The sequence below is a fragment of the Procambarus clarkii genome, chromosome 71, assembly GCF_040958095.1.
Source record: "Procambarus clarkii isolate CNS0578487 chromosome 71, FALCON_Pclarkii_2.0, whole genome shotgun sequence".
NCBI classification, from domain to species: Eukaryota; Metazoa; Arthropoda; class Malacostraca; order Decapoda; family Cambaridae; genus Procambarus; species Procambarus clarkii.
The window spans coordinates 20,252,868-20,276,232 of record NC_091220.1 but is presented as its reverse complement, the minus strand read 5'-3'; the positions used below and the strand labels follow the sequence as shown (position 1 = coordinate 20,276,232).

Below are 23,365 nucleotides of genomic sequence, written 5' to 3'. Positions count from 1 at the left end.
AACACCCGAGCTCGCCAAAATAAATATATTTAAGACGACTTAACTTATCTGCTTCAGAAGAAATATCAACTAAAATTTGCCTTAATATTATTCAATATTCCAATTTGTATAATGCAGGAGATGGGGGAGATTGAAGGGGGAGAGAGAGAGAGAGGGAGGGAGAGGAGGAAGGGTTATTGTAACCACGAGTGTTGGGTGTAGTGTTGTTGTCAAAGTGTTGTGGGGAGTGTTGTGTGTGTGTGTGGTGGGCCTCGGCAACACCCTAGTCCAGCCTCAGCAACACCCTAGCCCAGCTTCAGCAACACCCCTAGCCCAGCCTCAGCAACACCCTAGCTCCACCTCGGCAACACCCTAGCCCAGCCTCAGCAATACCCTAGCCCAGCCTCAGCAACACCCTAGCTCCGCCTCGGCAACACCCTAGCCCAGCCTCGGCAACACCCTAGCCCAGCCTCAGCAACACCCTAGCCCCGCCTCAGCAACACCCTAGCCTCGCCTCAGCAACACCCTAGCCAAGCCTCGGCAACACCCTAGCCTCGCCTCAGCAACACCCTAGCCAAGCCTCGGCAACACCCTAGCCCTGCCTCAGCAACACCTTACACCCTGGCCCTCCCCACTCACTCACACTATTGATGAGAACTTGTGCTCTCGTGGTTCCGTGTACGGCAGGCAGCTTTCTGTTTCATTTTCCTAATGGCACTAATTGGAGCAGTTGAAATTGGTTAAATTGGGGGTTGTCAGCGGTAGTGGATGTCACTACGGCTGTTGCACATGCCAATTTAACTGTGTTCATTGATTCACTAGTGTCATTTATTTCATTTGTCAGAATTATTGCTGCAATTTGAATTAGCATTAAACGCATGTAAAATATTTCGGTTCTTTACCTGAAATGAAATGCACTTGTATTATCTTATTTGTTACTGTTTTAATATACGTATAGTCATTGTGTGTAAATTATTTCTTCTTTTGTGTAGCAATTTAGGCTAGATAGTTTTGTTTTGTTTTAATATTAACTATTTACAGAATTTAGCTTTAAGAGCCAGTACGAGACTCTTAGACATTATTTATATACTGTACTGTATTTGTATGTATAGAAAACAAATAGCATAGGAACTCGGTGTAAAGTTTTTCATTATCGAGCTGTCACTGATTACTGGATATAGGCACTAAAAAAAAAAATATTGATTGTACAGTGCACAAAATGCTATAAACTCTATGAGTATAATCCAAAAAGTATTGATATTGAAACATTAAAGGAATTTAATAAAAACTATAGAATAAATATTATAAAACTAATTTTTCCATGTTCAATGCATATTATAATGCATTGGAATATTTTTTTTTATGTGAACAATTCAAATGTTATTAGATTAATTTTCCCTGCTTTCAGGTAAATATTCATACAGACTATGATCTTTAAACTGCAGGATAACATGAGGTAGACACCTCAAAAGGTGCATTATGAATAAAAAAAAATTTAAACACTCTTATTGAAATTGCCCTTTCTAAACACCAAAATAAAGCATCTCCAAATCAATTGGAAAAATGCCACCAATGAATACAAAAACACCATGCTACTTTGCATATTAATGCCAGACATTATCAGTCATTGGTTTCTAAGACATGAGTCTCTGAACATGGAGTGTCTTATCAGGAGCCTCCAGATGCATGGCAGTGAGAACAGGGTTGGGGTGGGGAGGGGTTGTGGGGAGGTCTTCTAACGGTATTAAAATGTCACTAAAATATGCTGACACACACCCGTGCTACCATTTCCAATAATGGCAGATATTAACAGTGTGGGTTTCCAAGAAATAAGCCACCAAACATTGAGGTTCCTGGTGCTAGTGTCCAACACCCTCGGATGCTAGTCTCCGGACACTTACAGGGCTGAACGTCTGGTAACCAGGTACAGTATGCTATTCTAAGAGTGTTGCGGAAGTATGGAAATGGGAGTTGCTAAATAGACCATAATATACATGGTTAAACTGTTAAAATTCCCTTGCATTTGGGTGATGTTTTGCAGCTTGGATACAGGTGTCAGGCTATCATCTCTCTCAATTCATACCATACATTTTGCAATACACTTGATAGTACATGTATGTATAATAAAATTAATCCACGTAGTGATGTCATATAAATTTCATATGTCCAGTAACGACTGCTTTACCCTAACCTAAATGGCTGGGCTAAACATAGCTCATACTTCAAAGTAGTATGTGTAGTGTAGAGTCCTACTTCAAAGATGTTTATGTGGCATGTGTTAATTGTTATATTATTGCAGGTACAATGGCATCTGTTAGTCCAGAAGAAACAGTGGAAAATGCTGCCATGCCAAGGGAGCTGTAAGTAATGGTTCTTTCAGACGCTATTACTTGTACTAGCAACAGTGATATATAAAATATAATTTTTATTATACAGTATTTTGTTTGCTCTGTATCTTTTGCACCAATCCTGAGGATGGTTTGTGAAACCCCATTTACAAAACATCAGCTTACAATGTATGGTGCAATATTGTTTGATACTGTATATCTCATTTCTAATTCATAATTTCTTAAATTTAATCTAAATCATCTTAGTGCTGTGATACTGGTAACACTGCATTAGTTCTACTGACCCATGTGAGGCAGACTTGATTTACACCCAATTATTGTCATTTGTATATCTATTATCTAATCAAGACTAAGTAAAGTATTAACTTTACTGATACTACATGGCAGAGTGTTCTAGTACTGTACTGTGTTTTATTCTACTGTTTTACTTTCTTGATCTGATTTAAATTTATATTATTATACAATATAGTATCATGGAAGTTATTTCTTCCCATAATTACAGTACAGTCCAGTAAGTACAGTACAGTATATGGAAATTTTGTACCAGTCATGTAATTTTTTTCTTTAGTGACTTGCTATGTGCAATACTATACCTAATACTGTATAATGTTTTAGGGCTGCTGAGAGCAGACTATACATTGAAGTTGGAGGAGACTGCATCCCAATTATTTATCGAGAGGAATATAATATTCATCTGCTTGGCATGGAGAGACTTCATCCATTTGATGCATGCAAATGGGGCAATGTAATCAAGGTACTGTAATTTCTAAGGAATACTGTATTTCTGAGTTACTTATTTTTCCAATCTCAGAGGTATACTGTACAATACTGTATATATATATATACTTTTGCCTCTTACAAATGTTTGTGAAAAGTCAGGCAAGCCAACAGGTGGCAACTGGCAGGCAATTATTAGCTAAGTAGAGAGCAAGGTCACCTGACATGAACTGACCTCTGGCCTTCATCTAAACATTAACACTTGTGAGGTGTGACTTTCCTATTGTCAAGGAAGTGACTGACTACATAAACTAGGCAACTACCCTCGTGCCCATGACGTTCAGAATCATGCTGCTCTTGCAGCGAATTTTGGCAGCATGTCTTGGGTATACAATCAGGTGCGGGGTTTTGGAGGTCTAACAGGGTCCTGGCCACCAGATATCTAGTGAACATTCCAGTTCCTTCCCAGCCTTATGTGGCTTTGGGGTGCCTGTCGTGGCCATCTGTCTCTTTGTCTTGAGACCTGCGGTGCTGCCTCCTCCCGGTTAAGTCCCTCTTTTTATTTATCTTTGGGTAGTTAGCTTCAGGGAGCCGACGTGGGGCTCCCCACAGAAAATCAGCGTTGAATGTAATGAAACGCCATTTACTGGGTGAGACACCCTCCCTGACACCCTTCCTCCCTCCCTCTGGTTGGTGGTTTTTCATCATTCAAGAACTATAGTGGTGGGCTGCCGGCTTCCCCTTGCCGCTAGCGAGCGGAAGTGCTAGTTGCATGAAGGGTTGCTTGTTTGGTTTCTTTCTAGGGGTTATTTTGATCTTTTGGGATGTAGATTGCACAGGTTAACCAGACAGTGGTCTGTTTTGATTTGCCTACCTTTCTGGGTCCTTCCCCAGGACCCATAATTGCCATCCTTCGATGGCAATTATGAAATACTGTACAGTACTTTAAATGTCAAGTGCTCTTAGGCCATTCCTCCCTGTGCCTCTCTGAGGGGCCCTTGTTCTGGCTTGTAGTTCCTGGTAGGTATAAGAACTCCGGTGACTGATGACCCCAAACTAATGTAGCACATATCAGTTCTGATAGCTTCAGGGAGCCTCCAGGGCTCACCCAGAAAATGGCATTTCATTACATTCAGTTTTTTTTTTCACTAATACTATAGTGGTTGATGGTTGGGGTAAACTCAAAAGAGGTTATCAAAACAGAAACTAATGGAAATTAAAAAAAAAATTATTATAAAATTTATAATTGGATAATGTCATAAATAAATTTCTTCTTGCTACAAATACACTTATGAACACTCACGTCCACACACGAGAGCAGTGGAGTAATAACAGGTTGTGTATCCTCTGTTCCTACACATCATCTGAGGACATTCTCAACCTGTGATCATGTTTTGTAATCCTCAATTTGTAACCACTATATTATGCCAAATAAAGCTTAAATGATGAAAAATGGGGGGGTTGGGTTGAGCTGGCAGGAGAATCTTTATACTTTTATTGATGGGAACGTGTTTGTTTTTCTATATCTTAGGTTATGAGTCGCCATTTCAGCTAGAGATGTGTACATGTATGTAATAATAGTTGCTGTAGTATAACTGTAACAAACTGAGAGCACCTATCTTATTTCAGCATTTAAAGAAGAAGCAGCTGTTGAAAGGCTTAAACCTAGTTACCCCTAATGAAGCTTCAGAAGCTGATCTTCGGCTGGTTCACTCTGCATCTTATCTAAGAAGTCTCAAGGTAAACTGATCCAAGAAGTCTCAAGATGAGTAGCTGTAGTTTTTTTGGGGGGGATTCCTACCTTTCTGGAGTGCCTGATCTGGCAGATGTATACTGCTTCCATCTACATGGGGAGGGAAGTCTGTGGGCCATTGCTCCTCGTGGCTCTCTGAGGGAGCCAGGTTCTGGTTCATGGTCTCTGGTAGGCTAAGAATTCCATCGATTGACAGTTGCCATGGTTTAATATATAATTACAAAAAATAGTAATAAATGCAGGTATTGATTCGTTACACATAATGCGATATAATTTGGGATAGGTCGGAAGAGGTTTGGTCTCTATTATTTCATTAAAATGAGAGTACATATCATTTGGATTGTTAATTAATTTACATTAACTTATGAAACATACAAACTTGCTTCCATATGACTATTTATCATAACCAAGAACAGTTTGTTACTTGAATATCAATAAACAGTTTAATATTGTGTCTCATAATTTTCTAATTTATTTTCAGGTTAGCTTTAAGCAATCATAATAAAAGTATCATTTCTCTTTTCCAGTGGAGTATCAATGTGGCTAAAATTACTGAGGTCGCTCCAGTTGCACTTCTACCCAATTTGGTTCTGCAAAAGAGAGTACTGAAACCATTCAGGTTGGTTTAGTCATTTTGCAAGTTTATATTAAATGTAAACAAATATGGGTCTTGGTAGTGTAAATGTTTAATGAATGCACAGGAATTTTCCAATCTCATTACTTGCACAAATGTCGAGGATGACAACTTGAATTATCACATTCATAACAGGGTAAGTTAAAAACAGTTTTCTCTTTATACTGTGCTTACTAAACTTGATCATGTATTTATGCCCCTTTGTTCATTGTTCAGCTTATGCCCCCCCCCTTTGTTTATTGTTCAGCTTATGCCCCTTTTGTTTATTGTTCAGCTTATGCCCCTTTGTTGATCAGCTGCTCCCTTAAGTAAGATTCCACTAATGTCTTTGTGTAAGGACACAAGCGTCTTACTACTCATCCTTATTTGCCTGGTGGGGCTGTAGGACCACTTGTATTACTTGGGTGGCCCTCCGTTAGGTCCCCATGATTGCACATGTCGCAGGTGTTCAGTGTTTTGTTTGTTTGGTAGTTCCGGGATAACCGGTTAGCAGTTCCTTGCCTGGGCATAAACGAGGGGAGGGCGAGTATAATGATAGCTAGGGACTTGGTGTTATACCCGGTGGCTCCAGGATATACCTTATACAGAGGTTATGTTTCGTACAACAAACTAGAGTAAACAATCTCGGGGTAAAGGCTTTGGCAAGTGATAACTCGGGGTAAAAATGAGCAAGCTCAGAAAGTAAAAATTGAATTGATTTAAAATAATCTATTCATTTATTTAATTTTGTTTGCTTTATGGACATTAAATGCAAGCAGGAGACAACTTGCTTGCTGAATGTATAAAAACTTCATTCTGAATGTATAAAAAAAGTTTATTCATTCTTCATACAGCCATTTATAGCACAATACATCTTGTATACCAGTACGATTCTTAATTTTATTGCTTTTTCAATAGTAGTAAAAGTAAATATCAAGAGAAATCACTAAGCCATTACAATTATATAGCTCTTGGAAGGAACATCAGGATAAGGATTTAGGATAGGATGAAGGAAAGGAATTGGTGCCCACCCATTAGAGCAGTTGAGGATTGAACACCAACCTCCACAAAGCGAGACCATCCCTCTTCTGTCCAGTCTAAATGGTTGGGCTCTCGGTAGTAGTACTGTAGTAGAATTTGTATTGCCATAATTTATAAATTATGCAGCTCTTAAAACCTACTTTTCTGTTGTAAGGAACAATTAATTTAAGTGGGTCATCACTGAAATAAAATATGAACAATTTCTCTTAATTTTTGTTTGTTTAATTTTTCAGATACCAAACTGGAGGCAGTGTTTTGGCTGGAAAACTGGCTATTGAGCGAGGCTGGTCAATCAATGTTGGAGGTGGATTTCACCACTGCTGGGGGAATAAGGGTGGTGGATTCTGTGCATATGCTGATATTACCCTCACTGTGCACTTCATTCTCAACCACTATCCCAACATTGAGAGAGTTATGATTATTGATCTGGATGCTCATCAGGTAATACGAACATGTAAAGATGAACTCTACGTATATAGGGCCCTTGTTTAAGACTGGATTTTTGTTTGTTGGACACTCAGTTTCCACCTGTGTGTGTGTGTGTGTGTGTGTGTGTGTGTGTGTGTGTGTGTGTGTGTGTGTGTGTGTGTGTGTGTGTGTGTGTGTGTGTGTGTGTATGTGTGTGTGTGTGGCTGTGACTGGGGAAGGTGAGGCATGTGAGGTGGGGAGGCAGTACTGATGCGTGTATCCCATGAAACATTATTAATCCATTTTGACTAAGGGGTAATATTCATGATTTTGTTGTACCCTGTGTATGCTGTAGACACTTGTTTTATGCAATTTATTGTGTGGCTTCTGAATACTATATTCATCACTATAAATCACCTTGAACTTTGCAGTCCAACATAGACCTCCCTTCTCTTCCAACTTGATCAATTCCACAAAGTACTTTTTGCCTGGCGGCTACACTGATTTGTAAGATGGCTGCCATGACCGTCCTAGGGTAGATTTTCATTGTCTCAATAACCAGATCTGTTTACATTAGATTGGTTTATCTCCATGCAAAATCTAATGCTTGAATCGCAAAAGCTAGTGTAGGTTTGTTATGCAATGACAGGCACAGGCATTTCAGTTAGGTTGTATCACTTATGTTGAGTTTAATCTAATTTACCGTTGAATATACTGCATCATTATTTTTACCGGATATGCCAGTACTATATTATGTTATTTTCTATAAATGGCTTTGGATAAAAATAAATATCGCACCTTATCACTTCTTGTCAACAGGGCAATGGACACGAGCGAGACTTCATGGGACGGAAGGATATTTATATCCTTGATATATATAATAAATATATATATCCTAATGACACATTTGCAAAAAAAGCAATTAGCCGCAAAGTGGAACTTTTTGCGTACACTGAAGATGAGGAATATCTTGAAAGAGTTAACACGTAAGTTTGTTGGTTCATCGTACACCGAATTATAATGTTCAAATTTGGTAAGAAGTGATTAGCAAGTACTGTAGAAGAAAGTACTGTATGGAAAAGATAAATTCTTTAGCAGTGTGGTTTTTATGTTCTGTTCAAAATCTGAATATTTCATAAATATAAACACAAAATATTACGTGTATATTCCGTGCAAATAATGTACATGATCATAGATGTGTAATATGTTATGCATTGCATGTACTACATATACTATAGATGTGCTATATATAGATTATATATAATCTGTATTTAGATATATAGATTAGATCTATATATAGCATGTACAATATATAGATTTGGTGTACATGTATGTATGTGTTCATAGATGTGCAAGAGCTTGAGTTTAACATGTTTGCTGTGCATTAACACAGGTTTCTCTGATACCCAGAATATAGTGGGATATATGTTTAGGCAGATTCTAGCATTATATTGGGCTTTATGGAAGTGGAATATAATGTATCTACTAAGGATAAATATGGCAGGAATCACTAAAATAAAGTAGTGTATATTAATAAGTGAAAGAATTGATAGAAAATCAAAGGCGATTGTAAGGATCGAATGATAGAGTACATATATATATAAGTTGTATAACAGGAATGAATGCTGAAAATTGTGTACTATATATGAGATGTCATAATTATATTGTACTGCCTTCTATTTTCTTATTCTTGTAACTTAGGCTTTTCTTGTTTCTTCTCTTACATTTTTCCATTTGCACTTAGTCGATGAGGCCTTACTTGCTACTTTTCACACCTGGCAAGTAATTATGTATCTTGGTGCAAGCAACAGTTGCATAGAGTGATGTCAATGTGTTACTTCAAAAGTTGTTAATAAACAGTTGCATAGAGTGATGTCAATGTGTTACTTCAAAAGTTGTTAATAAACAGTTGCATAGAGTGATGTCAATGTGTTACTTCAAAAGTTGTTAATAAACAGTTGCATAGAGTGATGTCAATGTGTTACTTCAAAAGTTGTTAATAAACAGTTGCATAGAGTGATGTCAATGTGTTACTTCAAAAGTTGTTAATAAACAGTTGCATAGAGTGATGTCAATGTGTTACTTCAAAAGTTGTTATAAACAGTTGCATAGAGTGATGTCAATGTGTTACTTCAAAAGTTGTTAATATAATAACTTTACAGACATGTGGAGGGGGCCCTGAATGAGTTCAATCCTCAAGTGGTGATATATAATGCTGGAACTGACATCATGGCAGGTGACAGTTTAGGTCTTCTGTCCGTTTCCAAACAGGTATGTGAATCTAATTTTTTTTCTTTCCATACAGTTGAAGATACAACATATATAGGACTTCTGGTTCTATATAAGGATGCATTTTATGAGACACTTCAATGCAAAACCGAATTGCATAATATTTTGTCAAGGATCTTGTGGGAACAATAGGATGCATTCCAGGCCAAAGAATATTTATTAACACATTTACAAATGTGGAACTTTATAGAAAATTTAAAGTTTTTTGACAATTTTTTTTTTTTTTTTCATTTAATTCTGACAAATTTCTTTCTGGGCTAATGTACCCAGTGTTTATGCATTTAAAGTCACTTATAAAGCGAAGAAAAAACCTGTGTTATTAATACTGACTAATCACATTGACATGTAAATCAGAGAGTTGACAAAGTTCAACCAAGAAATAAACACAAAATTCTGCAAAGAAGTGGTCTCTGCTGAAATCCATCATACAAAAACTGGGAGCTTACTGTATTATATATTTGTATAATTAACTCGAAAGATGTATGTATTGTTATTCTCCATTCATGATTTGCCATGTTTTAGTTTCACTAACATCATGAAGGCATTTTGCCCAGTCTAAGGAATGTATATTTTATCCTTTGTTAGTTAATTATTTTCAATAATGACTTTCATCAGAGGAGCTCAATGTGTGCTCCTCATAAACAAAACTACAGCAAAATTAGTCATTGAATAAATGCATCTTGATTAGTAATACCAAGAGTCATATTGTCAAAATCCTCACCATTACTCCAAAACTAAATGCATTGTGCTATTTGAAAGTAGCAAAGTGCTGTTTGTCTTGAGCCATTAACATTAGTGTGGTTGAGGGGTACAAAGTGCTGTTTGTCTTGAGCCATTAACATTAGTGTGGTTGAGGGGTACAAAGTGCTGTTTGTCTTGAGCCATTAACATTAGTGTGGTTGAGGGGTACAAAGTGCTGTTTGTCTTGAGCCATTAACATTAGTGTGGTTGAGGGGTACAAAGTGGTGTTTGCCTTGAGTCATTAACATTAGTGTGGTTGAGGGGTACAAAGTGCTGTTTGTCTTGAGTCATTAACATTAGTGTGGTTGAGGGGTACAAAGTGCTGTTTGTCTTGAGCCATTAACATTAGTGTGGTTGAGGGGTACAAAGTGCTGTTTGTCTTGAGCCATTAACATTTGTGTGGTTGAGGGGTACAAAGTGCTGTTTGTCTTGAGTCATTAACATTAGTGTGGTTGAGGGGTACAAAGTGGTGTTTGCCTTGAGTCATTAACATTAGTGTGGTTGAGGGGTACAAAGTGGTGTTTGCCTTGAGTCATTAACATTAGTGTGGTTGAGGGGTACAAAGTGGTGTTTGCCTTGAGTCATTAACATTAGTGTGGTTGAGGGGTACAAAGTGATGTTTGTCTTGAGCCATTAAAATTAGCCTAGTTGAGGGGTACAAAGTGTTGACAGTACAGCAGAAAAACACTATAATGAGAGTTGGTTATATTTATAAATAATAAGGGAGCTGCCCAAGAAAAGGGGAATTTCATTACACTCAAAGCTCTATTTATTTTTTATTTTTTTTTCTTACCTTTTATTTAAATACCAGTCACGGTGTATATACTTTATTAAGTTTACTTGTTTTTCTTAAGATATCCTCAAAATCATAATTTATATTTGCATGTACATGATACTTGTTTCACAGAATTATTTCTATCACCAGTGCTTTATGACAAAGAATAATCTTTCCCCAAACTTAGCTAAGTTTGTGTTCCGTTATGTAGTTTTCAGTTATACGAGTAACTGCAATAATAATACTGCAAATATTGTAACATTAGGTACTGTAAAGACTTAAAACATATTAAATCAAATTTTCTCTTTGGGAAATGGGTGATATAATCACAGAAATATTATTCATTTCCAGGGTATAATTGAACGAGATGAGATAGTGTTTCAGAAGGTCCGACAGCGAAGCATCCCAATTGTCATGTTAACCAGCGGAGGCTACCAGCGTGTAACAGCAGCTGTCATTGCAGACTCAATAGCCAACCTTACTAAAAAGTCACTAATTGATATGTCATCTCATTAGCAAGTAAACTCCAGGTTGGACACTACTCTCAGTACACTTTACCATTGGTATGTATGTAGAGTAGCTCTAATTCACTTTTATTTCTTGTGAAATAAAAGTATAGTAGAGTATGTTGATAATTTTTTTAATAAGTAAAAGTCTTAATCCTTAACTTACCGAGATCATAAATAACAGATCAAGGGTGTCATGGTAAATTAGCTTTATAAGTTAAATGCTCATAATTAAGTTTTGCCTCTTGCTACATAATATTCTTTGTGTGTGTGTATTTTGTTTACAAAAATACACCTCTGATCATTTGAGAGTGAGTGTACAGTATAAATAATCAAGTTAAAAGTTGCTGAACAGATTTAAGGGAGGGATGGCCTCCCACCTATGTTTTTTTCACATGTTTCTATCATTTTATCAATATGCAATGTGTAATCAAAATACTAAATAACAGCTCAAAAAATCTCAGAGATGAAAATGACTGCAAAAATGTTTTTCTTTCTCACACGGCACAAATGGCATGTATCCTGTGACGTATGGTGTTAGTAATGGTTGTACCCGTCATTCAAGACAAAACTGGTAGTTGCTGTTTTGTCAAAATATTTGTGTTGAGTTGCTCGGGTACAAAACTGTTGTTGGTGGGATAAAGGCTGAAATATACATGTTATCAAGTGCTGCTCCTTATAGTGAGTTGTTTATAATGTTTGCTACTGTTGAAACAGTGGTTGAAATGAGCGTGTTTACTAATGGATGTGTTTAGGGCAAGCATTGTTGCCGTGATCCTGTTGTATATAATACAAATTAAATCAGTGACTTATATGACTTCAAGCAGTATATTTCCTGCCCATATTAGTTGTTTTACTAATGAGGTTATTTGTTAATACAGGGAACCTTGCTTAACGGATGAGAGGCATGCCTCAAAAAGGGTTCAGTGATTATATATTCATTGGACAAGTCATTTTATCATTAACTACTATGGTTAAAGCTGAGATATGTTCCACACCTAAAATTTTCCAATATTGAACAACTTTTTGTACACCAGAAACACATATTATGATACATAATATGGTAATAGAACATCAGACATATGTTTATTTAAATTTATATATATGAACAAAGGAGTGGCAAGAACTAGAATGTAAATTGTAATTCAGCTAAATCCAACTGCTTGTCCTCCTTTCCACCAGAACCTAGGCACATAGACAGCCCCAGAGGTGGCCGCATAGTGATCACATTTTTATCCCAGATCCCATGTGAATTCATATTGTCATTGCATGATATACACATGACAATTAAGCCACATCTCTCCTACATTCCAAAGTCAGTTCAAGTTTTATTGCAACTTTACAAGAATGTATCATTTACAAATTAAATTTGCTTCAAAACACACTGTAACTGTAAATATTTCAATGCATAAATAAAGTGCGCATGTTGAGTTCCGTCATTTGCAATTTTTGGAGCGAGTAAAGCACTACCTACCCCACCTCCAGCTCTCCTCCCATATGTTCTCCCTCCCATCCCTGCATCCTTCCACTCCACACACACCATCCTCCCAACCCAGTTGGAGGATCAAAGCCGCACGCATGATACATTTTAAGTCGCAAGTAATATTTTTCTAATAAACCGGCAAATTACTGTACTTACGACACATTAAAAAACAGGTTGTGAAGAGGACTGGCATTAATATTGTATTAATACAATTTTGTTATTGGTTACTTTTTCAACACAGATGGCTAGTGATGTCTTGATATGTTTGCTAGCTTCAGCCAAGTCTTGTATATTAAGAGTTGCTTTAAGGTCTTGGAAACTTTATCACAAGCATCATTCTTTTCCATTGAAATGTGTTTTGTTTTTAACCGATTCCTAATTTGTTAGATCTTTACCATGCGTCTTATACTTGCACTACATCATTCTGAACCATTTCATTGAATCCATCATTTCTGGCAAGTTTGACAATCTTCTGATGGATAATATTAAGTGAATCACAAAAACTAGTGAAGTCATTCTTGCATTCTATCCACAGTGTATCCCGGCATATATGTAATGTTGTCTGTGTCACTTCCTTCTAAACAGGATTTGTGTTGTCAATGACAATAATGATTTACATCTGCCTAAGCTGTATATTCTTATCAGTTTAGTCTAAAATGTTCTGCATCATTTGACACATGTAATATGCCATAAACATTTTTATAAAGCCTTAATCCATGGGCTGTATCAGTGATGGAAGAATGAAAGAAATTCCTACCCGAGAGGTGACAAAACTAAGAGTATGTGAGGATGCTCAGCAAGGACACTGATAGTGTTCAAGAGCAGATGAAAACTTGTATGTTCAGTTAGGTAGCAGCAGCAGCAGCAGTAGTATGTGTGGAATAAACTATATTAACAATTTAGCATGTGGATGAATGTAAAGAAAGTAGGGAGCTATTTGCGCTAGAGCTCAATAATGATTTACAAGAATGCATTAAATGTAACAAAAAGTGATTAATTTTGTATGTTATTACAGAAAATATTTTTTGTTAGGTTAATTGGATAATTTTAAAGTATTCGTAATGTAAGCATTCGTTAAGCATGGTTTGCCTGTATTGTACATTATAGCTCATTGTGAAGTGTGAACAAATCTAGAAGGACTTGTGTAGCTGTTGCTCATAGGACTTTTCCCTGTAAATATTTGAGAAGTTCTTTTACGTGATGCATAATGTTCTATTTGAAGAATCTCTATTATAAATTAATGAGAACAGGTTCAACATGGGTGCTAATTGAATGCTCATTTTATTATACTGTATTTAAAAAATAAGTATCTTATTGCGATAAGCTTGAAATATACGAGAGTTTGCATCATAGAAGCTATGGTTTAGCTTTCATCTACCCAACTAACTGATGTGAACTAGGGGGCTCCTTGTCTAAAGTAAAATAATGCATATTTCTAAATAGATTATTATGTAATACTGAACACAACACTGTTTTGATCTTGGTTGGGCAGGGTCAGTCCCTGGAAACACAAAACGAAACTGTCTCTATTTTCCGCTTGTTGCAACTTGTAATAAAGTTGTTACATCTTCGCTTAACATGTGTATGACGTATTAGAACGTTGTGACAACTTGCTATATTGGTTATTATAACTGGTTAGGAGGTGGTTAAAACTTGTTCGAACGTTGTACCAACATCGTAGTTTCGGTGTGTGTTTGGCGGGGTGCACTCAAGTGCTTGTGATCAATCTATCAACAAGGTACTGTAGTTCCATTAAGCATTTGGATTACGGGAAATACTCGAGAAGATATTTACTCTTAAGAAATATATCATCTAAATCTTTTTAAGAAAAATGCCAGATGATAAAGGTAAACTTCTTAACGATTGTTTTTTGTTAGTTATCCCTAAAATGGATACCTTTTGGGGATACCAAAAGGTGTCCCTTTTGAAAAACTAAGCTGTTCCCAAAAGGAATACCTTACAGTTTTGACTAGATTAATTTATTCGTTCTCTAAAGTGAGATTTTTGGAGAATACCTTGGTGTATAAGTGCTATACTTTCAAAAGACATTTATGGTTGTGCAGGGAATATCCCAATTATTGGGCTGTGCAACTTCCTGGTTGCAGAATTTATAGCCGTTTTGAAAAGCGTGGGAGGTGACATTGAATTATATTTTGAAGATGATCAAGCATAGCATTTTCATATTTACACATGCCCCTCATACCAAGATCCAATCACTAGACTTGATTGCAACCAATACCCTGGTATGTTTAGCATTAGATGCAACCATTTTGTTTGTTGCAAATCATTAAATATATTCTATACCTATATTTTATAATGTGCATGTCTTTTGAGCCATACCATATATAATACTATACTGTACTGTGTTCATTTTCATTATCGTGCCCTCGACACCATAACTCTTCCACCTCCCACACAGCAGCATGTCTAAACTCCATATGCTAAACACAAGTTTAAACTCCATATGCTCGTTATATTCCATGTACAGTTATGAATATTCCCTCGTATCATTATACTATACAATGTATTCATTATATTCCTTTTGCTCATTAAAACACTTTATAGTCATTATAGCACCCCATAATCATTATATCCCAATACTCATTAGACCAATTCATATCCTTAGCTGATCTGTGAATAGCTCTTGTTTAGTTACGTCAAAACATACCAAGTTAAAATTGGGATGATCTGTCATTACATGTCCCAGTTCCATTTTCAATGCTTCCAAGATGGTATGCATCCTTCAAAGATGAAATTCAACTAGTCTTTTTCTCTCTTCTGTCATAGACAGCATGTCTTTGGGCTTATCTAGTGATGCATTCACATTTTTCATTAAAATTTAGCTAGTCTTTGTCACAAAGTTGGAAATTTATTCTGATTCAAATTACAGCTTTTCATTTTGTATAATACATATGAAAGAATGAGGTAGAAATTATTTTAATTTAATTGGGAACGAAGTGATATTTGGTAGACATTGATGAAAAGCTTGCTTGACTGCGAAAGAACTTTCCTACGAGGAATGATTGAAGACTCGTGTAAATATGAATCACCTTATATGCCTTGTGAGCATGCCTAGTTTTGTACCTGAGAATATTTAGTTTTTGTAGTACAGTACAAAAAAAATAGGAGTTTAATAGCACCTTTATTACATAGCTTACTATATATGTCTGTAGTTATTCGACACAGCTTTAATAATACATATCAAACTCTTAATTGTTTTTGTCGTAAGCAATTTTGGCACTATGCTGCATGGTAAATGTGTTGTGCAGTGCAGTGTTGAGTTGATGAGAGTAGTTGACTATTTGAATCTTCAATCTGGTAAATATTGTGTTGTCTAAAAGTTGGTCTTTTTCTTATCAGATACATCCAAGATGTAACTAAGAAAAAAGCTCTTGTGATATTAGTTTTATTCAGTGAGCATTATTTTGGAATCAAAAGGGATGATTAATTTGTAAGATATATAAGAGAAAGTTTAATATACTGTATTTGTATTTTTTGTGGCAAACTTATTATGCTGGAGATAATAGCTAAGGATTGTGTAGGATTTTCTAAAATAACAGGAGGTCTAGTTTAATATTTTGTTTTGGGATAATTTACTGTAGTGTGACATGTAAATAGTGTTGACTTCTTTAATAAATATATTTTAACATATAATTATACATAGTGTATATAGATATAATGAGATTATAAAATTATAGAAGCTAGTGAAATTCTGCGCTTTATCTTTTGCTAGGAGTAGCGCTCTCTTAATTAATCAACCTTTCTTAAGATGGAGTTGTGATGTTCCAAGTAAAAAGAATAATGAGTTTTGTCTAAAGAGCCAAGTAATTTTGTGATTAATTGCTTTATAGGAATGCTTACTGAGCCACTTTTGCTCACTGATGGTATTTGAACTCATGTTGTGCATGGCTTTGATCACATTTATGAATCAGTCTGCACAAACTTCCTTGCCATGGCAAATTTAACTCTTACATTACTGATATTTAAACACGAATTTGAAAATATTTTTATATGCGAGTACTGTACTGTAATTACCCAAGTGTAATTACAGGACGAGGGCTATGCTCGTGGTGTCCCGTCTTCCCAGCACTCTTGTCATATAACACTTTGACACTACTGATGGTTTTGGCCTCCACCACCTTCTCACTTAACTTGTTTCAACCCTCTAACACTATGTTTGTGAAAGTGAATTTTCTAATATTTAGTTGGCAGCTTTGTTTAGTCAGCTTAAATCTATGACCTCTTGTTCTTGAAGTTCCAGGTCTCAAAAATTCTTCTTTATCAATTTTGTCAATTTCCATTACTATTTTGTATGTAGTGATCATGTTATCTCTCTTTTTTATTCTATCTCCTAGCTTTGGCATATATAATGCCTCTAACCTCTCCTCATAGCCCTTGTTTTTCAGTTCTGGGAACCATTTAGTTGTGTGTCTGCACCTTTTCCAGTTTTTTGTATGTGCTTCTTTAAGCTATGGACACCATACAACCAATGCATATGAGTTGTATATGTTTTGAGTAAATAGATGTAGATGTTATGAGTGATGAGGTTTAGATGTTTTGTAGCAGTGAGATTGTAATATGCATTCTGTATACTCAAACATCTGATGGTTAAATGCCATGCATTTAACCATCATGCAAATTAGGATGAAAATAACTTGTGTACCAATCATGTTGTAGTCTTTTGAAATAAGGGTTGATTATAGTGTGGGCTTTAACATAGTAGTCTGATCAATTTGTTCAGTGCAGAGAGAGAGAGAGAAATGGAAAATTGTAGTGTTTATTAAACTGATGAATTGTATACTTGTGTGAGGCAACAGTGCAAATAAATGTTCATAATAAATCTTGTATTATCCACCAACGCTTTAGTGTTATACTTGAGAAAATACAATTGTTTTGCATGATCATTGTGCTTAATTGCATGAAGAGTAATGGCATAAAAATCAGGCTAGGTTGAAACCTTATTATGAATTTACTGTAATTCTAAATAAAGCCACTTTTGGTACTGGAGGTGCTGATTGATTTATGTTAAACAATTGAATTGGATAAAAAACTATCATTCATTGTGGAATACAACCTTCATGTAATTGTCTTTGAATTCCTGTTTAATAAAGTTCTGGTGCTTAATATTTTTTTACTTCTTTTTGACCCAGTGAACATTTTGACATACAGTAATTAATGAGTGCATATTTTTAAAAATTTCCTTTCATTTTAGCTGTTATTGGGATTTAATAAACACATAATATAAATACTTTGCATGTCTTTACAATATACACAATTTCCTGCTTTATGAAAACTGATATAAGTCCTTCAAATAAATTAAATAAATATAATGCAGTATATAGTGTGTATTATATAAAATGTGTATGCATGCATGCATACTAGTCTGCTTGTATAGGTAATTAACAAATATTATATAGTGCCTAAGCTCTCTTCGTAAATATATTTGAGTCTAGTTAAATCAAGTGTCAAAAGTAATTTATCTTGTTGATTACAGAATTTAGCATTAACTGTGGCTGTTTATAAGTAGCTCATGGAGACTGTACAGTCAGCCTATGATCTGTGCAAATTCAGAGCTGCATGGCTTGGGTTTTGCGTCATTGTGCATTTTGTATTTCAATATATTCTGTACTTTAGGCTGAAATGCATGAAGAACATACAATAATGATGTTCAAGCATTAGTTTTATTGCAAAAGTAGTGGGAAAGAAATTAACGTTTTGGAGTCTTCTGGAATATATCTCATTTTTTTCCCATTTTAAGTTAATCTCACTCTACATGATGTTTTCAAGGAAGGTATCTTTCACACTGATCAAAAGCCATCTGTAAATTATACATTGCAGTTCATGCAAATGAAGTTATATACAGTACAGTATTTTTAATTATTCTTGCATATTGTAGCTTCAATGTGGCTCTGTTCGAATGGCCCCTGCTATTATAGATCTCTAGATGTACTGGATATGACCCGATCTACAATCTTGTTGGGAACTCCGCTACAATAGTAGAAAACATTTAAGCAATAGCCATAGAGGATTTTGTTTGGTCAAATAGTCACATCAGGAATAAGGTATTAAAACGTAGATTCAATACTGCTTTTATTAATATTTATTTTTACCCATGGTTTTGATTTGATCTTGGTATAAAAATTGTCTGCAAAAATGTATTCAGTTGTTTGAGACATAGTGATGATCATAATTACTATACTTCTGATCTACAACTATAACATATTTTATGCTAAAACTGACTGTCTGTCATGAAATAGTCCATTTGAGCAAAGTTGCACTGTACTATACTTAAATTTATTGTGCATACATTTTGTAGCATTAGCCAATCTGAAGTTTTACATAAGGTAGCTCAGGAAGAGTAAAAGGAATTTTACTACTCAAGAAGAACCATTGTATAACTTAAATTTGGCAATAGATTGTAAAGTACTTTATTTCCAATTTGTGCCAATTATAAAATGTGTATTGAAAGCAATGTGAATATGCTCAACATGGCCATTATTCAACTCATCCTCTTAAAAATAACGTCACTTTTGGCTCGTATGCGCACTATGGCCAAATTTGGACGTAATTTGAAATGAAATCGACTCACAAAAGTGACGTACTGTTCCGTTTTCTGTTGGAGTCGTCCGGCCCTCCTTGGACAGCTTAGAAGAGGAACTTTCAATTAACGTTTTTCATAACGTTTTGAAACTTTATGAGAATTTCCTGCCCACCTAACCTATCAGAGGACCCTTAACTTACTGTAGTTGAGAAAAAAAATCCCAAATTTATTTTCAATTTATTTTCATTTTCAAATTACGTCCATATTCGGCCATATGGGCAAACGGCCAAAAGCGACGTTATTTTTAAGAGGACAGGTTGCATTATTAAGCCAAAAATTATTATAATTTAGTATTAAGAAACTATATTTTCCAGAAAAAGCTACTTAATCTTATTTTTGTGAGTGGTGGAATTCTGCCAGTAGTCACCAACTGTTGGTGCAATATTGAATTTATTGTTGACCAAACCACACACTAGAAAGTGAAGGGACGACGACGTTTCGGTCCGTCCTGGACTCATTCTCAAGTCGATTCTCAAATTACAATCGACTTGAGAATGGTCTAGAACGGACCGAAACGTCGTCGTTCCTTCACTTTCTAGTGTGTGGTTTGGTCAACATATTTCAGCCACGTTATTGTGATTCCTCGTCTGCATACTGAATGTAAATATTAGTATGGTTTATTGGGACTTAATGAACTGCTTTTCATTCAATGTGCTTGTGTTTCATCTCTGAAAGCAGACTTGTCACAATGTATTCAATTTAAATAATTAGATATTTTTTAAGTGTCCCAATGGATAACTAAGATTATTGCTTGCAAAATCACAAGAAATTATTTGGCAGCTTTCCTGTCTAACTGGCTTTGAAAAGAAGCTTTGGGGATAGAACTTCAATACCAGTCAAGAGTGTATGCAGGTAATGTGTAAAAACCCTGATTTGGGATCAGAAGATGCCTCAAGAACCCTAGAGGATTCAGTGGAATCTAGGTTACATTACATTTGTAGCATATCATGGTTTAGGGTTTGTGGTTAGAAGTACCCAGCGTGCTGGTTGGAATTCTCCTCAAGGCTCCTACTGATTTTCTCTTTAATACATCATGTTAATGTGATTCTTTTGTACACTTTTCACCATAGCACATTGTTGTGTGTGAACAAGCCCTTTGGTAAGCTTTACTCCTGATAATTTGTCTCCCTGTTTAAGTAGTTTGTTCTTCCCTGTTTGTGTTTCACACACATTTTTTATGGCCTGTTATGTCTTATTGATTCCTATTATACATTTATGCTACTGTATCTGTAAATTTGTTTTCCTAATAAATATTATTGGTGCCTATTAATCTTTGTTTAAATTACCAATCAAGCTATCAATGTAATAAATCAGAGCTTTGATATACCAATGTGCTTCAATATACTTACTAATCTCTCTCATCTCATTTTTTCTTGCAATGTATCTGTTATCAGTATTAATTCTGCTAGAATTTACCTACTTAAAATTATTTGTTAGATTAAGGACCTGCCCGAAACTCTGCACGTACTTGTGGCTTTACAAGATTGTAAATGCCATGCTATGTTACAAGATTGTAAATTGTATGCTAGCATCAGCATAGCTAATTATGTGCACATTGGGTGTGCTCGGTACAGTTTAACAGCGTGTTTATTAAAACCACTTTAGCGCACCTGGGTCGTAAATAAACGACGCGTAAATACCGTTATTTTGACCACTAGTTGCTGTAGCGTGTTAAATTTACGCGCGATTAAAAAATATTTGTATAAAATCCAATTCTTATTCGATCGACTTGGGGATAGAATGAAAATGTTTGCCATTAAACTTTCGTTTTCTCTAATAGGCACATGGCCTATTTGGGAGAACGGCATTGTATTGTAACTTAGTGGAAAGACTTGTATTGTTGACACGGTGAGTGTAATCGCCCACTTCACACACTCTTGGTGTGGGCCGCGATCATGATTCTACATTTATATGCATATGTCCGGGTAGGGAATTTAATTGCCATCACAGTGATACCAAATTTAACGCTGTAGGACAAGTGTGGAGTTGACAATCCTGAAAAGAATAGAAACATTTCGTCGCTGTTTGGAGCTCACGGTTAGTAATCGATGTAGTTCTTTAGCTTTTTGTGTGATTTAACTCGTGCTTTGGTGACATATACATATGTTCTTATAGATCATTCTATTGCGAACACATTGGTACAAAAATGAAATCTGTATATCGAAAATTAATTGTACATCTAAAAATGAACGAGGCTACATGTTCCAAATTAATTAAAGCCCCAAACGGCCTGTCCTTTTCCCTCTGATCAGAAATAATTAATTAACGTGACTCGGGGCTAAGATAACTCGATATACATTAGATGCAGATATAAGAACAGGTGAACACTAATCGAGGCAAGGGGAATACAGAAAATAATATAATTGGCTAGAGACTGACAGTCCAAAAGTCCTCTCTAGTCTAATACTGTCTCAGACAGCATAAGACCAGAGAAGACTGCCCAGCAGGACACGGGTTAAGGCAGGGAGGGGCCGAAGCAATAACACACCAACCATGAAATCAGTTTCAAATCGATCTCCACCTTTTTTTCAGCAGAAGAGGAGGCGAGATGGGAGGGGAGGTGGGTCGAAGATGAGGTGGATTTAGCGAAGTAAGCGACCCATGAAATGTATTGGTGTTTACATATATTACAAATGGCGGACGCTCCTCCAACCACCACCAGTTGGCTTCCTTACCCTGTTCACATCACATGCTTACTACCCTTACTCATCACTAGACCTGCTCGCCTCACAACACACTTTACTACCCTTACTCATCACTAGACCTGCTCGCCTCACAACACGCTTACTACCCTTACTCATCACTAGACCTGGTCGCCTCACAACACACTTACTACCCTTACTCATCACTAGACCTGCTCGCCTCACAACACACTTACTACCCTTACTCATCACTAGACTTACTCGCCTCACAACACACTCGCTTTCTTATCCACTCGCCTCACAATATCTACCCCCAATACTCACCCGCTTCCCTATTTATTTATTTATATACAAGAAGATACATTAGGTTTGTGAGGATACATAGCATGGTATTTACATTCTTGTAAAGCCGCTAGTACGCGCAGCGTTTCGGGCAGGTCCTTAATCTAACAAAATAAATGTTAGTAGGTAAATTCTAGCAGAATTTATAAAATTATAATTTATAAAATGATAAGTACATTGCAAGGGAAAAAATGAGATGAGAGAGGGTTAGTAGTATCTACTCACTTCACCGACTTTTTTATTAAACATATATATTTTTTTTTTTGAGATATATACAAGAGTTGTTACATTCTTGTAGAGCCACTAGTACGCATAGCGTTTCGGGCAAGTCCTTAATCCTATGGTCCCTGGAATACGATCCCCTGCCGCGAAGAATCGTTTTTTCATCCAAGTACACATTTTACTGTTGCGTTAAACAGAGGCTACAGTTAAGGAATTGCGCCCAGTAAATCCTCCCCGGCCAGGATACGAACCCATGACATAGCGCTCGCGGAACATATGTTACGTCTTGAAATATTACAAATAAAATTTAATGAATCTATAAACGTGAGCAAAATGTAATTTTAACAAGTGGTTCATTCGTTGAGAAAAGACCATTTCCTGTTATACAGCAAAGTCACTAACGCTCACTCTGAATCCCCTTTTCAACAAACAAATAAACTTCGCAATCACAATGCCGGGAGGAAGGGGTGGAGAATTCATATGAAGGGATTGAAAGAAAGAAAAGGGGGGTTCACTGAGGCGGATGAGGGTGATGAGGAAGCTGATGGAAGGGGAAAGGGAGGAGGAGGAGGGGTTGTGAGGGGGTGACATTAAGGGGGTCGTGTTAAGGGGTATATAGGGTAGAAGGGGAGGAGAATGCCTGTAAAGGTATTGGGTTCTCTTCTCCCTCCGCTCTTTACGCGGTAATTTATGACTTCATTTTCTGTATTGTGTCTGGGTGTTTGGTCACAGGGAGGAGGAGAGTGACATAATACTGCCAGCTTCCGTTTCTTCTCATTGTTATGTAGTAAAAGTGACGCTATTGTGACCGTCACGTAAATTATTTTAAAGAATTTCATGAAAACATCTGTTTTAGGCAGTGTCAAACAAGAAATAATTACGTTTGTTCATTCCTTAGTACTCAC

The 23,365-nt window shown here is 36.2% G+C and overlaps 1 protein-coding gene across 4 annotated transcripts; it reads left to right on the top strand.

The window, feature by feature from the left end:
• The first annotated feature begins 184 nt into the window (after positions 1–184).
• Positions 185–11,987, top strand: HDAC11 (Histone deacetylase 11). Of its 4 annotated transcripts, none has more exons than XM_045726491.2 (10): positions 520–657; positions 1,783–1,903; positions 2,279–2,339; positions 2,943–3,081; positions 4,674–4,784; positions 5,325–5,416; positions 6,685–6,892; positions 7,679–7,845; positions 9,022–9,130; positions 11,016–11,987. In XM_045726491.2, exons 3-10 carry the CDS (start codon positions 2,284–2,286, stop codon positions 11,178–11,180), a joined length of 1,047 nt encoding a protein of 348 aa, XP_045582447.1. In that variant the 5' UTR covers positions 520–657; positions 1,783–1,903; positions 2,279–2,283; the 3' UTR covers positions 11,181–11,987. The 4 variants fall into 4 exon arrangements, with proteins under 4 accessions (XP_045582444.1, XP_045582447.1, XP_045582449.1 ...); XM_045726493.2 differs by having other exon boundaries at positions 522–657; positions 1,793–1,903; XM_045726488.2 differs by lacking the exon at positions 1,783–1,903 and having other exon boundaries at positions 185–657.
• Positions 11,988–23,365: the final 11,378 nt, after the last annotated feature.

Bases quoted from the DNA above. Each gene is read 5' to 3' on its own strand.
- HDAC11 (XM_045726488.2), top strand. From the start codon at position 630: ATGAGAACTTGTGCTCTCGTGGTTCCGT. The intron at 2,340-2,942 runs GTAAGTAATGGT...ATAATGTTTTAG, and splicing joins GCTGCCATGCCAAGGGAGCT to GGCTGCTGAGAGCAGACTAT. The intron at 7,846-9,021 runs GTAAGTTTGTTG...ATAACTTTACAG, and splicing joins TATCTTGAAAGAGTTAACAC to ACATGTGGAGGGGGCCCTGA.